The sequence below is a fragment of the Lynx rufus genome, unplaced genomic scaffold (genome assembly GCF_022079265.1).
Source record: "Lynx rufus isolate CCGP_SWC_20201006 ecotype Redwood Valley unplaced genomic scaffold, mLynRuf1.p SCAF_1, whole genome shotgun sequence".
Classification (NCBI taxonomy): Eukaryota; Metazoa; Chordata; class Mammalia; order Carnivora; family Felidae; genus Lynx; species Lynx rufus.
This window is the reverse complement of record NW_025814823.1, coordinates 227,825,956-227,839,654: the sequence shown is the minus strand read 5'-3', so window position 1 is coordinate 227,839,654 and position 13,699 is coordinate 227,825,956. Positions and strand designations below refer to the sequence as shown.

Sequence of the window (13,699 nt, the reverse complement as noted above, 5' to 3'; positions counted from 1 at the left end):
CAGCTGGCTGCAAGGCCTTAGAGTGATAGACACAGAAGTGAGTTGAGAGATTAAAAGCCACTCCACCCCTGTCCCAGCTGGACCCCCGTCCCAGCTGGAATTCCCCCAGTCCCTCCTCCAGCTGGGCCTGGGGAAGGAGCAATATGGGCCCCAATCTCCAGCAGGGGGCAGCCTCCTCGAGGTGGGGTCGCCTGGCACAGCTTGGCTCCCCCAGGGTCCCCCCGCCCCCGACAAAGACCAGACACACCACCCCACGGCCACGATCTTCCACTCCTCCGTTTTTGCCACAGCTGGGAAGGTGACACCCGAGAGACCCAGCCTCCAGGAATGCTTGGCATCTGAGAGCAGGGGTGGCTTGTGACCCGGTTCAGGGATGGCGCCCTCAGTCCTGACCTCCTCTAGTTCGTGGCTCATTTCTTAACTCGGGCTTTGTCAATTCTGGCTGCCCTGCCGAACGATTCGGCGGATTATTTGGGCACTGAGTTTTTTGGTTTTTTTTTTAAAGATTATATTTTTAAGTAATCTTCACATCGAACGTGGGGCTCTAGCTCACAGCCCTGAGGTCACGAGCAGCACGCTCTACCCACTGAGCCAGCCAGTCACGCCTGCACCATACATTTTTGACTAATGACATGCACTTGGTACAGAATTTAAAAGGTGCAGAAGGGAATGCAGCACAAAGTCTTCCTCCCGGTCCTGACTCCTGCCTTCCGGAGGCAACCACTGTTACCAGTTTGGTGGGTAACTTCTAGGAACAGTAAGTGGGCAGGCACACGACACGCAGACACGCAGACGTGGCGACGCCTTCGTCGCGGGAGAAGCGGCACACCCACCGACCATTCCGCAGCCGGCTTCGCTCCTCTCGTAAAGAACCACCTTGCTCCCGTATAGTAAGCCTCCTCCTACTGTATCCGCTTGGGAATTTTCAAACTGGCTTAGTGTTTAGCTGTGGACACTTGACTTTCTGGCCATACGCCATCTGGCCTCAACCCTGCCCCCAGATTTTTTTTTTTTTAACTTTTTTTTAATATTTATTTTTGAGAGCGAGACACAGTGTGCGTGGGGGAGGGGCAGAGAGAGGGAGACAACAGAATCCGAAGCTGGCTCCGGGGTCCGAGCTGTCAGCACAGAGCCCGACGCGGGGCTCGAACCCACAAGCCGTGAGATCATGACCTGAGCTGAAGTCAGATGCTCAACCGACTGAGCCACCCGGGCGCCCCTAACTCTGCCCCCAGAGTCTTAAGTCCAGCACTACTCTTTCTTTGCACATCGGCAGGTTTTAGTCATCGTCCACCTTCCTATTTTTTTTTTTTTTTGCGTGTTACTTTTTCAGTAACATATTATAAAACTGACTTCTGAGCAGACAGTTCTAAGAATTCTAACACGTGCAAAGATCTGTGTAGCCACCGCCACCATCAGGGCACGGAACAGTTCTATGGCCCCGAAGACTCCTCACGTTGTCCCTTTGGGTGTGCTGTTTACCGTGTGTGCGACCTCTGACCTTGGAGGAACAGATTGGGGCTGTCTGATTTGTTTCTTAAACTTTCAGCCTACTGGATAAAATGTGTTTGCACGTTTCCAATCCACTGCGAAATGTTATGTTCTGTTTCGGTTTTTTTACGTGTCAGCTTTTTTTTTTTAAACATTTATTTTTGAGAGAGAGAGAGAGAGAGAGAGAGAGAGACAGCAAGAGCAGGTGAGGTGCCGAGAGAGAGGGAGACAGAGAATCCCAAGCAGGCTCTGTGCTGTCACCACAGAGCCTGAACTCACAAACCACGAGATCACGACCGGAGTGGAAACCAAGAGTCGGACACTTAACCCTCTGAGCCACCCAGGCGCCCAAAATGGTTTGTTCTTGTTTGGGACGTCCTTGCAGACATTTCCCGAGAAGGAAGACTGAATCGGGCATGAGAGTAAACCGCAATGTTCCTTTCGTTCTGTGTCTTTACCTGGCACCGGGAAGAAGGAGAAGATACGCAAGGGGACTACGCAGAGCTCTGCAAAGGCGAAGTCCACTCCGATGATGTCTATCAAAATCTTCTCGGAAACGTTGGGGGTCCAGAACATCACGAAACAGAGCTGGGGGCAGAGAGCACAGTCAGCGAGGTCATTAAGAGAAGGCACATGTGAGTGACGTGGCATCGGGGCAGGTGTCCCGTGACCCCGAGGAGCTAGGAAAGAGGGCGAATGGTGCGCCCGTCCTCAAACCGCTGCCGTCCTGCTTTGTTCTCACCTTCAGACACGGGCCCCCGCCCATTTGCCACAAGTGCCCCAGAGGGACCCCAGCAGTGGGCAGATGCGGCATGCATCTGAGTGGGTAGCCCAGCTAGTGAGGGAGACCCGTGTGCTCTCGTGAGCGACTTAACTACTGTGCTAAGCAGCTCGGTCAGTTCGGGGTGACCATGCTCAGTACTGTGATTTTTATAGCTTTTAAAAAAAATCTTTTTTTAAATGTTTTAATTTACTTTTGAGACAGAGAGAGACAGAGCATGAGCAGGGGAGGGGCAGAGGGAGGGGAGACCCAGAATCCGAAGCAGGCTCCAGGCTCCGAGCTGTCAGCACAGAGCCCGACGCGGGGCTCGAACTCACAGACCGCGAGATCATGCCCTGAGCCAAAGTCGGACGCTCCACTGACGGAGCCACCCAGGCGCCCCTGTGATTTTTTATAGCTTTAGCCAAAGAGTTAGAAGTGACCTGAAAGCATCTGGAATATTCTGCATGCACAGAGCCACACTGAATCAGCACACCTAATGAAAAAGGAAACAGTGACACTTAAATTAATGATAGGTTCTGGAGCTCTCCGAGGTCGAGTTGAGAGAATAAGAGACAATTCCCACAAAATGTGCACCTTTGGAGAGCAGGTGGGCAAGCAGTAAACTGATTTAACAGACCCAAGAAAATGGCATCTTTTTTTTTTTTTTTTTTTAATATTACAGAGACAGCGAGAGTCGGGGAGAGGGGCTAGAGGCAGAAAGAGAGAGAACCCTAAGCAGACTCCATGCTCAGCAGGGAGCCTGACACAGGGCTTGATTCCACGACCCTGGGATCATGACCTGAGCCAGGATCATGACGAGTCAGATGCTCAACGGACTGAGCCGCCCAGCTGCCCTGAAAATGGCATGATCTTAAACTGATGGGGAGAAGCGAGCTGTCTGCAGCTCTTCCCTTTCCCCCCCGGGTCAGGAAATGTGGTGACAGGCCCTTCTGGAAGTGGGGGTGAAAGCGGGGCCAATAGCAGGCTGCTGAAAAGCCTAGTTAGTAAGCAACTTGTCCACAGTTGCTCTTGCACAGCTCGTGACGGTGTCCCTTGAACTTGGCAGGGCCCTGGACTTCAATGTCTGGATAACGTAAAACCAGTACAGTGGAGGGCAGGTGCTGCCCAGGAAAGAGGGGGGTTAAGGGAGGACGACACTGAAGGTCCTGTCTTCTTCCTCTGCTCAGTTCCTGCAACACAGGCAACCAGCTGCATCCCTCCCACGGAGGAGACCAGGGTTCCTGAGACTGGACGCTCCTGATGAGTCCCCACCCCCCACCCCCACCCCTCCAGCCACCAGCAAGGCCCACACAGGGGACAGGCCACTCCCACACATGCACGGTTCTCAGTCGGCTTCTGATGCCCATCCGTACAGATGAGGAGACAGCCAGGGATCACCAGACTTCGAGGAAGGCCTTAGAGCTGAAGAGGCTAAAACAAAGGGAAAAAATTTTTGAAGGAAACACAGTGCAGAGACAGAAAGATGGACAGGTGTGTGTGCACACATGCACAGGTACAGAGTGCACACACACACAGAGAGAGAGAGAGAGAGAGAGAGAGAGAGAGAGAGAGAGGCGGGGTGGGGGGAAGGAACTTTCCCCCATTGATATTCCCAGAGTGATGGGAGAAGATACTAACTACATCCATGAAACAGGGACCAAATGGAAATGTTATTTTAAAAGGACGAAGAACAAGACAGTACTTCTGAAAAATAAAAAGATTAAATCAGAAATAAGAAATTCACACAGTCACAGTAAGAGAAAGTTGAAGAAATCTACAACAAAGATGGACCCGGACAACGAGAATGGATTTAAAGAACAGAAATAAAGGACCAGTCTGGGACGCCGAACACTCAAATAACGGGAGTTCCAGGAAGACGAAGAGTGAAAGTCTGGAAGCTGAAAGCTGAGACTTTTAAGACTGTCCTAGGGTCCAACGGGAGGATGTAGCCTAGCGGATGAAGAAAGACCCACTGGGCACGGCATCAACGATGCTGGAGGCAGAGACAAGATTCTAGGAGCTTCCAGCTGTAGACTGTAGACTGTAGAAAGCTAGCACCAAGAGTTAGAAGACATAGGGCACTGAGTTAGGAGGGAAACTGGTTTCTGTCCTAGAACTCAGAATCGAACGGTCAATCCAGTGTGTTGGAAGAAAGACATCTTCATACGTTCAAGGCCTCAAAGGATTTCCTTCCCATGCATACTTTTCCAAGAAGCCTTTGGGGGGTTTACTCTGCAAAGTAAGGGAGTCACGGATGAAGAAAAAGAAAGACACAGGATCGATCTCAGGAAAAAGGCTTGGGGAATCCCTCAGAGGGGTAAGGAGAGATCCCGGGAGGGCTGAGACAGGCCCACGGGTCAGGTGATCTGCCTTGGAGCTGGTCGGAATAGGGTATGTAAAATGGTCTGAACACATGATGGGGTTTCTGCAATGAAGGGAAAATGGGAGAATAAGTTAGTGGCAAATACACAGAAAGCTGAGAAAAATTATAAATAGGACAGTGATGAGGTCCAGGAAAAAGTACAATTTTTTTTTCAAGAAATGGAGGGAATCAGGCTCAGCGGTCAGAGTTTGCCATAGTCGGAGCCCATCTAAAGAGCTGCGGGGCCTGGGGCCTGGGAGTATGAAAAGTGGGGAGTGGGCAGCCTAGGGGAACGGCTATCGTCGGTAACAATCCCCAGAGAACCGACTTTTTAAAACTTTGTGTGTGTATAATTGATTAACAAACCCTGAATTAAAAGATGTAACGATATAACTTTGGCAGAGAATGCTAAAAACCTGCCAATTCCATCCAATATTTCTCTCCCTTTCTTAAGGTGCAAGTGATTCCTCTTCAAAAGAAGGTGAATACATTATAAAATGAATCACCATCATGTAAAAGCAGAACGCTGAGATGTCAGAATATAAGGTCCTTCAGGCTTTGGGTAAATTGAGTTTCATGGAATTAGGCTGGTCCCATTAACCATGTCATGTTGAAATGTTTTCTCAAATGCCCTGGAAGATCTATCCTAAAAATGTCTCACCTTATAAAAGTGATGAAGCCTTTGTTTCACCATGTGCTCTCCAGCGTCTGGAAAGAATATTCCATCGCTTTTCAAAACTGACAGGTGTACGATCACTTAACCCTACTGCCTGCTGTCAGCACTCACACCCCGTCTCTTGACATGAGGGGAAAAATACTTCCTTAATTCCAGTAACTCAGAGCTCAGAGACTTTATTACCCAGCGGCCTGGACAACTGGCCGTGTCATCTTTTCCCACTGCAAAGCCGCCAGCCTGAAATGGTGAGGTTCACACCTCTAGTTCGGGGGCGGGCTCTGGGGAGGTAGTGGGGAGCAAGTTCACGCAATTACAACTTCAAAACCACACCGAGCGCGGGATGGGGACACAACTCATTTCCCTGAGGAAGAGGGGGGACATCTGCCCTTCCAAACACCTTCCAGTACAGTGAAGCTGTAAAGTATGAAGATGAAATGAGCATCGCCCCCAAGTCTGGACTTGCTTTGTGCCTTAGGGCATATGGAGGGTAAGCCATCCTGGGTCTTGCTTAAAGGTTGGAGGGAGATAACCAGGGCATATTCTCCGAAGAACTTAAGCTTTCGGGAGAATCACTGGTATGCTGTATTTATGTGATGGTGATTATCTGAATGTGAGATAAAGCCAACCTCTCTGTTTTGTAAGTCACTGGAAGGTGGTCTTTAAGTTTCAACAAACCGAGGAGAAAGGAGGGTGTGATCGTCCGTCAGAGAGGACGGTACAAGCCAGCGTGTGCGGTAAGGGGATTCCTCTCTCTTGCTTCTCCACGTGGATAATGTTCACCTGGCAGCTTTTTACTGCCTTGGAGGAGATTATCAGTAACCTCTGAAGGAGGGAGACCCATCTGTGTCCGGAGGACACGGCGACAGGGACAAGTCACACGAGACACTTACGTAACTATCAAGTACTTGGACGAGTGGCCACAGTTCTGGTCCCTTGGAAATCAAATGTGCAGGTCTGGTGGATCTCTAATAGAGCCTCCCTGGAGGTGGCTTCATACTCCATTTCTAAAGTTCCGCTGCATTTACTTGGAATCACTGAACCCCTCTGGTCTCCATCTGGTATCTACCTGTGCCAAGCATACCTTACACGTCCCTATCGAGGTCACATGCCACAAGGAGGCGCCTCTTCGGGGTTTTCAGTCCCACACACGTAGAGCCTAGACTGGGTCTTCTAGAACAAGAACGCTGTTAGTCTGGTCTGGGGCTTCAGCAATCCCAGGTAACTATTCAAAGAGAAGGGACACTACGTATCTTGATGCTTACTTCTTCCCCCCTCCCCCTCCCCGCCCAAGTTTATAAATACGGCCCTTTGTCTCTGCCCTGCTTCCAGTATGAAAATACCCCTTGCCTTCCAGCAAGTCCCTAAAAAGGCGACTGTCTCCTGCACTGCCCAGAAGGGAATATGTGCAACTTAGAAGTAGGTACGGTGGTGGTTAAAAGCTGCAATATGCACCTGCACGTCAACTTCCCTTAAGAATACTAATCAGATCATGGGGTGCCTGCCTGGGTGGCTCAGTCGGTTGGGCGTCCCACTTCAGCGCAGGTCATGATCTCACGGTTCGTGAGTTCGAGTCCCGAATCGGGCTCTGTGCGGACAGCTGGGAGCCCGGAGCCTGCTTTGCATTCTGTGTCTCCCTCTCTCTCTGCCCCTCCCACTCTGTCTCTCTCTCTCTCTCTCTCAAAAATAAAATAAAAATTAAAAAAAAAAGAGTACTAATCAGATCAGATCCGACTAGTCTGTTTCAGAAAACAAGAAGCTTCAGAAGTTAACCTAACAAAGACCATTTCAGGAAAAGTGTTATTCTAATGAGTTCACCCAGAGGAGTCTTCCCTAGGAACACGCCCTCCCCGTTGACCATGGAGGCCGTGTTCCTCAAATATTTGCAGAGCCTAATGACATTGACTTTTCCAAACCAGAACACAAACCTAATAAACTACTGACAATGAACATGATTTGTTCTCCTTGGAGCAGCTGCAGGGTTGAATTTTTTTTTTTTTTTTTTTTTTTTTCCTGCAGAGCTAGCTGTCAATATTATCTCATTAGGCAGCGGCCAGCAAAATAGAACAACCCACTCGGTGCCCAGATCTTGGTTTTTCTATTTATTCTCCAATAAAAGGAACCGGGCTTCTTAGAGAAGTGGCTTACTCTAAGATGAGGACAGGAAACATACGAGATGATCACCCTGGAGTAACATGTCAAAGAACATAGGAGCTCCGTGGAAAGAGCTCCCAATTGCCAAAGTTGGAACGATGTGAGCACCAAAATAATACAGAATTGAATTATGACCCCCAGGATACCATAAATACCCATGCGTCCATACTGATATAAACAAATAAGGCTAAATCGGCCACACAGAGGTCCAAATAGTTTACATATTTGGATAAGGCCTCAGGGAGGTGACACATACCCGCTACTCCTCAAGTTGACCGCATAAACTTCCTTCTAAAGAGCGGTTGCAGAAAGTGGGGTGAAGGACCCTTACGGTGGAGACGTGGCAAACATGACCTTGGCCAGGTGATCAAGGTCAACACCAACAGTGATTAAGTCATGTCAATAGCATGTATTCTTTTTTTTAATCTTTTTTTTTGATATGAAATTTATTGTCAAATTGGTTTCCATACAACACTCAGTGAATACCCTGTATTCTTGATATGATGTGAGGAGAATGGGACCTCGCCTAGGTCGGCTTCCTCCCCCCAGACCCGGAAGCGCGGTCTAACAGCGAAAACTCTCAGACAAACCCACGTGGAAGGACGTGCCACACAATACCTAGTGAGTATTCCTCCTCAAAACTCTCAAGGCCACAGAAACAAAGTTTGAGAAACTCTCCCAGACCAGAGGAGACTGAGGGAAAAGGAGACTAACTGTAATGTGGTCACGCAGATGGGACCTAGAACACGAGAAGGAGGTGAGGGCAAAGCTGGTGAAATCGGAATGAGCTGTGAGCTGAAGTCACGGTCGTGTTGGCTCCACGACTCACAACTGCGTCAAAGGGGCCCTCGTAGAGCTAGACAGAGCGAGAGGTGGCTCTCCGAGCTATCTTCACACAGCTTCTGTAAATCTAAACGAATGCTAAAAGGATATTAAAGAAGATCCATGACCCGCTCTTCTTGTATCTGACAGACGGAGTCTTCTAAGGACCAGACCATGGACGAGGACATCTCTATTGTGAACTTTGAAAATACTTATTTGTGTTTCAAGGTACATTCATCTCTAGTCGAGCATAGACCACTCCAGACAAATGTTCTACCTTCAGGGTTACTGGCTTTTTCTTTTAATTGTATTAGCCTCTTGAGAAATGAACCACCCTTGGGCTGCAGCCCCCTTTTAAAAAAAAATCTTGAGAGAGAGAGAGAGAGAGAGAGAGAGGGAGAGAACTGGGGAGAGGGGCAGAGAGAATCTTAAGCAGGCTTCGTGCTCAGCAAGGAGCCTGATGTGGGGCTTGATCCCATGACCCTGGGATCATGACTTGAGCTGAAATCAAGAGTCAGACACTCAACCGATGGAGCCACCCATGTGCCCCTGGGCCACAGTCCTTTTATTCACAATTATAACATGAATGGTCATGGTTTCTAATGATGCTTTGGCTCCTTAGAGGCAACCTGTTAAGCTAAGGCTTCACCTGTATGTGGTTGTTCTGTGTTGGGGGCAGCATTTAACCTCTTGTTTCTAAGTCTGTATAACAATGATCTACATTATGACAAAGTTCTGCCATATATTAGAATCCTCAAACAGGCTGACAGCATGCACAAAAGACGAAGGAAGCCCTAATCCTCACAGAAATAACACCCGTGGGTCTACGATGCTATCGTCGGAGTCAACGTGACTAGAACCACAGAAGGGGTGTCCTTCCCAAGCCTCGCCTCGTCACGCAGAGTTAGTCCCTGCCCTGCCTGGGAACAAGGATGCGGGATTGGGATTTGAAGCAGCCAGTTGTCTCTGTCAGCATCTGAACTCGAGAACATACAAACCCAGCCACAGTGGGGCAGCCGTGTCTGCACGTCCTGGGGAGATTCCACTGTGTCCTGTGGGGATTCCGTTCCACAAAGAAATCTGTGGAGCTCCATTGCCAAGAGCTCTGGGTTTGACTTAATTTCCAGAAGCTGCTGACCATGCTTTTGAGGAACTCAAAACAAAGCTGTCTTCGTTACCCCGAAGAATCAGGATTAGTAGTAACTCTGAGATTCTTATCCCCTGCAGTTAGAAAAAGCAAAATTCATGCAGCTGTTTTTGGTTAAAATTGTCAGCCCTGGGCATTATTTTTGTTTGGAGATTTTACTTAGAAAGAAAGGGTCAATAGCCTTTGAATCGGGTTTAAGTCTCCAGTGGGTAAGCCAGTGGTTAACCCTCAACGATACGGCGTACAAGGAGGTGGTTCTGAGCTTGGCTCTGGACTGTGAGTTTGGGGAATAAGTTGGTTCACAATCTGGGGCCAGCTCCTAACCGCACTGTAGACAACCAGACCACCAGAACATCTGTGGCCCCACGCTGGGGGGCCTGTGACATGCGCTAAGCGCCCCGTCAGTACTTGGCATGGTCAATGGGATCAATCAGTCTTAGCCATCGTCATCCTAAAAGGTCTCCCGGGACCTTGATAAAATGTTAATAGAGGAGCCATCTGTAGGTGGTTAAGATTAGAATTGATTTTATTTTCCTCTTTGTGCTTTTCCCTGGTTTCCACAAAGAACGAGTATTCTTTTTTCTTTGTCAGAAGAACATTTTAGCATTAAAAGGACCCCTGTATCTGTCTTCCCAGATCCAGTCGATGTGTGCCCACGATCGGGATGTGAGAAGTCCCGATTTCGAGGGAGGGCAACTTTCAGAAGGCGGCTGGCAACTCAGTTTTCATAACCAGCGTCCTGGGAAGCTGCGTCCCGTGTCCCCCCATTCGGAAGGCACACTGACACTGATTGGATTTACTTGGGGGTGGAGGGACACTGTCAGAAAAAGCGGGACACTATCAAGATAACACACGCCCATCTTGCCTGAGTTTTTAGTGAGAGCCGATGGAGACCCAAGGAACATCATTTGGGCTTTTGATTCTTAGCATCAAATAGAGTTGGCTGTATGCACATGGCAGGGGGTGGGGTGGGGAGTTCGCCGAGGGTTCTGTGGGCCATAGTCATGGCGCCGGGCCACGCCTCGGAGGTGCGGGGGGGGTGGTATGGTCAGACTACCGTGCTGACAGGCCCTCCAGTCTCTGATGCTGTGTGAGGACCGACTAGGGGTGCGGAACAAGAGCAGAAGCGGGGGAACTACCGTAACAGTTCAGGGGAGTCGGCCATGGGCCAGGGGGAGCGGAGGAAGGATCGATTTGGAGGAATTACAGTTAGTATTAAAGGGAAACTCTGGGGGACAGGGGTGAGGAAGGCAGAGGCAGGGATGCCGCGTGATATGACCGAGCATTAGGCCACGGCAGCCTGGAGCCCAGGTGTGCCCCACAAGCCCGTCTGGCCCGTCCGGCCCAGCTTCTCACTCCCACTTGCTGGCTGCCACCTGGGCCACACTCGGTCATTTCGAAGAGCCTTCCCAGTGCAAACCAGTTCGTGACCCAGCTTTCCATCGAGATGCCTCTTAGAAGCGGGGGAGTCCCGGTTCTGAAGGGAAACAAATAGGCCGTTTTGCTAGAGTGGAAATGCCTAAAGCAAGACATGATGTGCGAAAGTGGCCAAGAAGCCCCGTTTCTGGACATGGGCGTTAGAGAGGGTGACGGGGAGCAAGCCCGGAGGAATCGCCAGAGGGACCGGGCTGCCGTTCTGTGGGCCGGCGCTGACCGTCCTCTGACAAAGAGGGGGCCGCCGGGGAGGGAGGGGACACTTCCGTGGAGGAGGCCGTCACAGGAGAGTAAGAGTCCTGAGCGTTACAGTAAGACACAGCGAGGAGACGCGGGGCGCCGTCTCCGGAAGGTCGGGCAGGTAGAAAGTTCGGTAGAAACAGGTGGGGTAAACTGCACCTGTTACACAGAGAAACACAACCTGGTTTTCCGTGCAGCTGGGGAGCTCGGAAAAGCACATCACAGAGTGTTTCTGTCACCCCTGGTATTCCCAGCGTGGCCTGCTGACAGTCAGACTTGCTGTGACACCTCTTACCCAGAAGCACGTTCCTAAGGGAGTAGATGCACCTCTCACAGCCGCGGTAAAAAGTTCACGTTTCTCAGACGTGGGTTTTACAGTCGGCTTTTTAAAAGAACACGAGAACTAAACCATCCCCGCTGTCACTTAGATGGAAGGAAACTGCCAAATACACCTGGTTGGACCGCTCAGGGCTTCTTTGGGAGCGAAGACTGCATTGTCAGCAAGGAGCACACACTCCCACCAGCAGGGGGCGCCGTGCACCAAGCCTGCAGAGGGCGCTGCCTCTGGCTGCACAATGTTCAATTCTCTCCTATTCTTACCCGACTTGAAGAGTGTTTAGAAAGTTCCAAACGGAGTTTCGCTCAGCCTTGACTTTCCGTTGACGGTTAACAGTCAAACCGAAACTTGCTCAGGGCCACCGGCAGGGGGTGGGGGGGGGGTGGGGAGTGTTGTTTGACAGGTGCAGAGTTTCAGTTTTGCAAGACGAAGAGATCTGGAAATGGATGGGGCGGGGATGGGGGGGTGGGAACCGTTGCACAACTGAATGTACTGAACTTTAACACCTAAAACTTGAAAAGTGACTAAAAACCTTAAAACCTGAAAATTTTGAACTCCATCAACGGTTACGATGCTAAGTTTTACAGTAGGTGCATTTTACTGTGATGGAATAAAATTTTAATTTTTAAAACTTTTTTTAATTATAAAAATTTTTTTCCCCGTGAGCCTGAGAAGAGCACGGGGCGGGGGCGGGGGCGGGGGGAGAATCCCAAGCCGGCTCTGTACTGTCAGTGCAGAGCCCGTCTCGGGGCTTGAACTCATGAAACCGTGACATCATGATCTGAGCCGAAACTGAGAGTCCATGCTTGACGGACTGAGCCACCCAGGCGTCCCTGAAAAATCTTTTTATACTGTCATTTTCTTATGAGGGTTTAGGTGGAGTTTCGGGGGCTGGTCTTAATTGGTTTAGTCTCCTCTGAGTTCCCCCAGACAAACCAAGGAACCCCGCAAATCCGCAATGCGTGATGAATTGCTTAAAAAGCAGACGCACCAAGACGCTTATGACGCACCAGAGCTTTCCATCGGTACACGTTCCACGGACACTCTGAGAGGTGCCAAGTGAGAAAGTTCTGAATTCAGTTTCTCTACCTTCGGTCCCTTCTGTCCTCCCCATGCACAAGAGGGTCATTTTCTTCTCCCGGATAATGCGAACAATGAGCAGGCAGTGTCCGGGCGCGGGGGGTGGGGCGGCCCCGCAGAACAAAGCCCCAAACAGGCCGTCCTTGTTGGAGACACAGGGTCAGCATGGTACCGTGGCCCGAATAAGGCCTGCAGTGTCCGCTGCCCCGATGGCTGAGTGACAGACAGCCCCTGGGCAAGTTCAGCAGCAGGAAGGTGGGACTGGGTCACTCGCGTGAACCAAACTTTTAACTCTGAAGACGGGACTGGTCGAGGTCCCGTGGAACGGCAGCTTTTACTATTGAGCGGCTTGGATTCTGCAGCTTTCCAGAACACAGCCGAGGGCCTCAGGACTGACACGCTCTCCTGGGAGGCGGCCCTGAGCGGGATGCATCCAGAACTGGCAATTCTTGATGTGTACGGGGGGATGCGCTCTGTTACCCCCCAGGGCAGCAAGAGGGGACAAGGGGCGCGCTGCCCAGAGCGTGACGCCCTGTCCGAGGCCCGTGGTTCTGCCAGCAGCGCCTCAGGCCCCGAGAGCAGCACGTGGCCGGGGCCTGGGTGCCGGCCGGGATTAGGGGCGCTCCCAATACTGACGGGGTGAGCAACCCGTCCCGCAGAGGGGGCTGCGGCTGGGGCCGGGGGCCGGGCGGGGGACGAGGAGGCGGAGCGGAGTTCCTGTTGCTATATTTGAGATTTGTGCTTCCTGGGGACTTATGCAGTGAGAACAGCATAAGGAGTTATTTCAGGATTATCTGAACCTCACCGAAACGGATTATCTCAGTGTGTCACAGAGAAAATAACCCGGCGGGCGGAGTGTTCTGACTGCGTCCTTCTCGCTGCTGCTGCTTCTGGCTTTCCTTCCCTCCTGGGAGGGTCCTGGAGGCCTGAAGCTCTGAAGCTTTAGAATTAAAATGCTTTAAATACCAAATACCTTCACCTTACATTCTGCAGCGGCCTCCGCCCCTCGATGGCACATATTTTCCTACCGGACTCAGGGCTCTGGAGGCATCCAGTTGTGTTGCAATGCCATCCTGATTTCTGCAGACTTAGTCACTTAGTCACCTTGTCTCCTCAGCCTCCAACCTAATCCCTCCCAGACAAGGCTTATCTCAGGAAGCCGGGGGCCAAGACGAAGAAGAGCCTTCTGGATGGGA

General features: G+C 50.7%; 1 protein-coding gene across 1 annotated transcript in view; it reads right to left on the bottom strand.

Moving 5' to 3' along the window:
• Nucleotides 1–13,699, bottom strand: part of ANKH (ANKH inorganic pyrophosphate transport regulator) — a 141,241-nt gene that overhangs the window by 4,925 nt on the left and 122,617 nt on the right. The window contains exon 9 of the mRNA XM_047093938.1: nt 1,950–2,079. Within this exon, the coding sequence (XP_046949894.1) occupies nt 1,950–2,079 (130 nt within the window). The remainder of the gene's footprint in view (nt 1–1,949; nt 2,080–13,699) is intronic.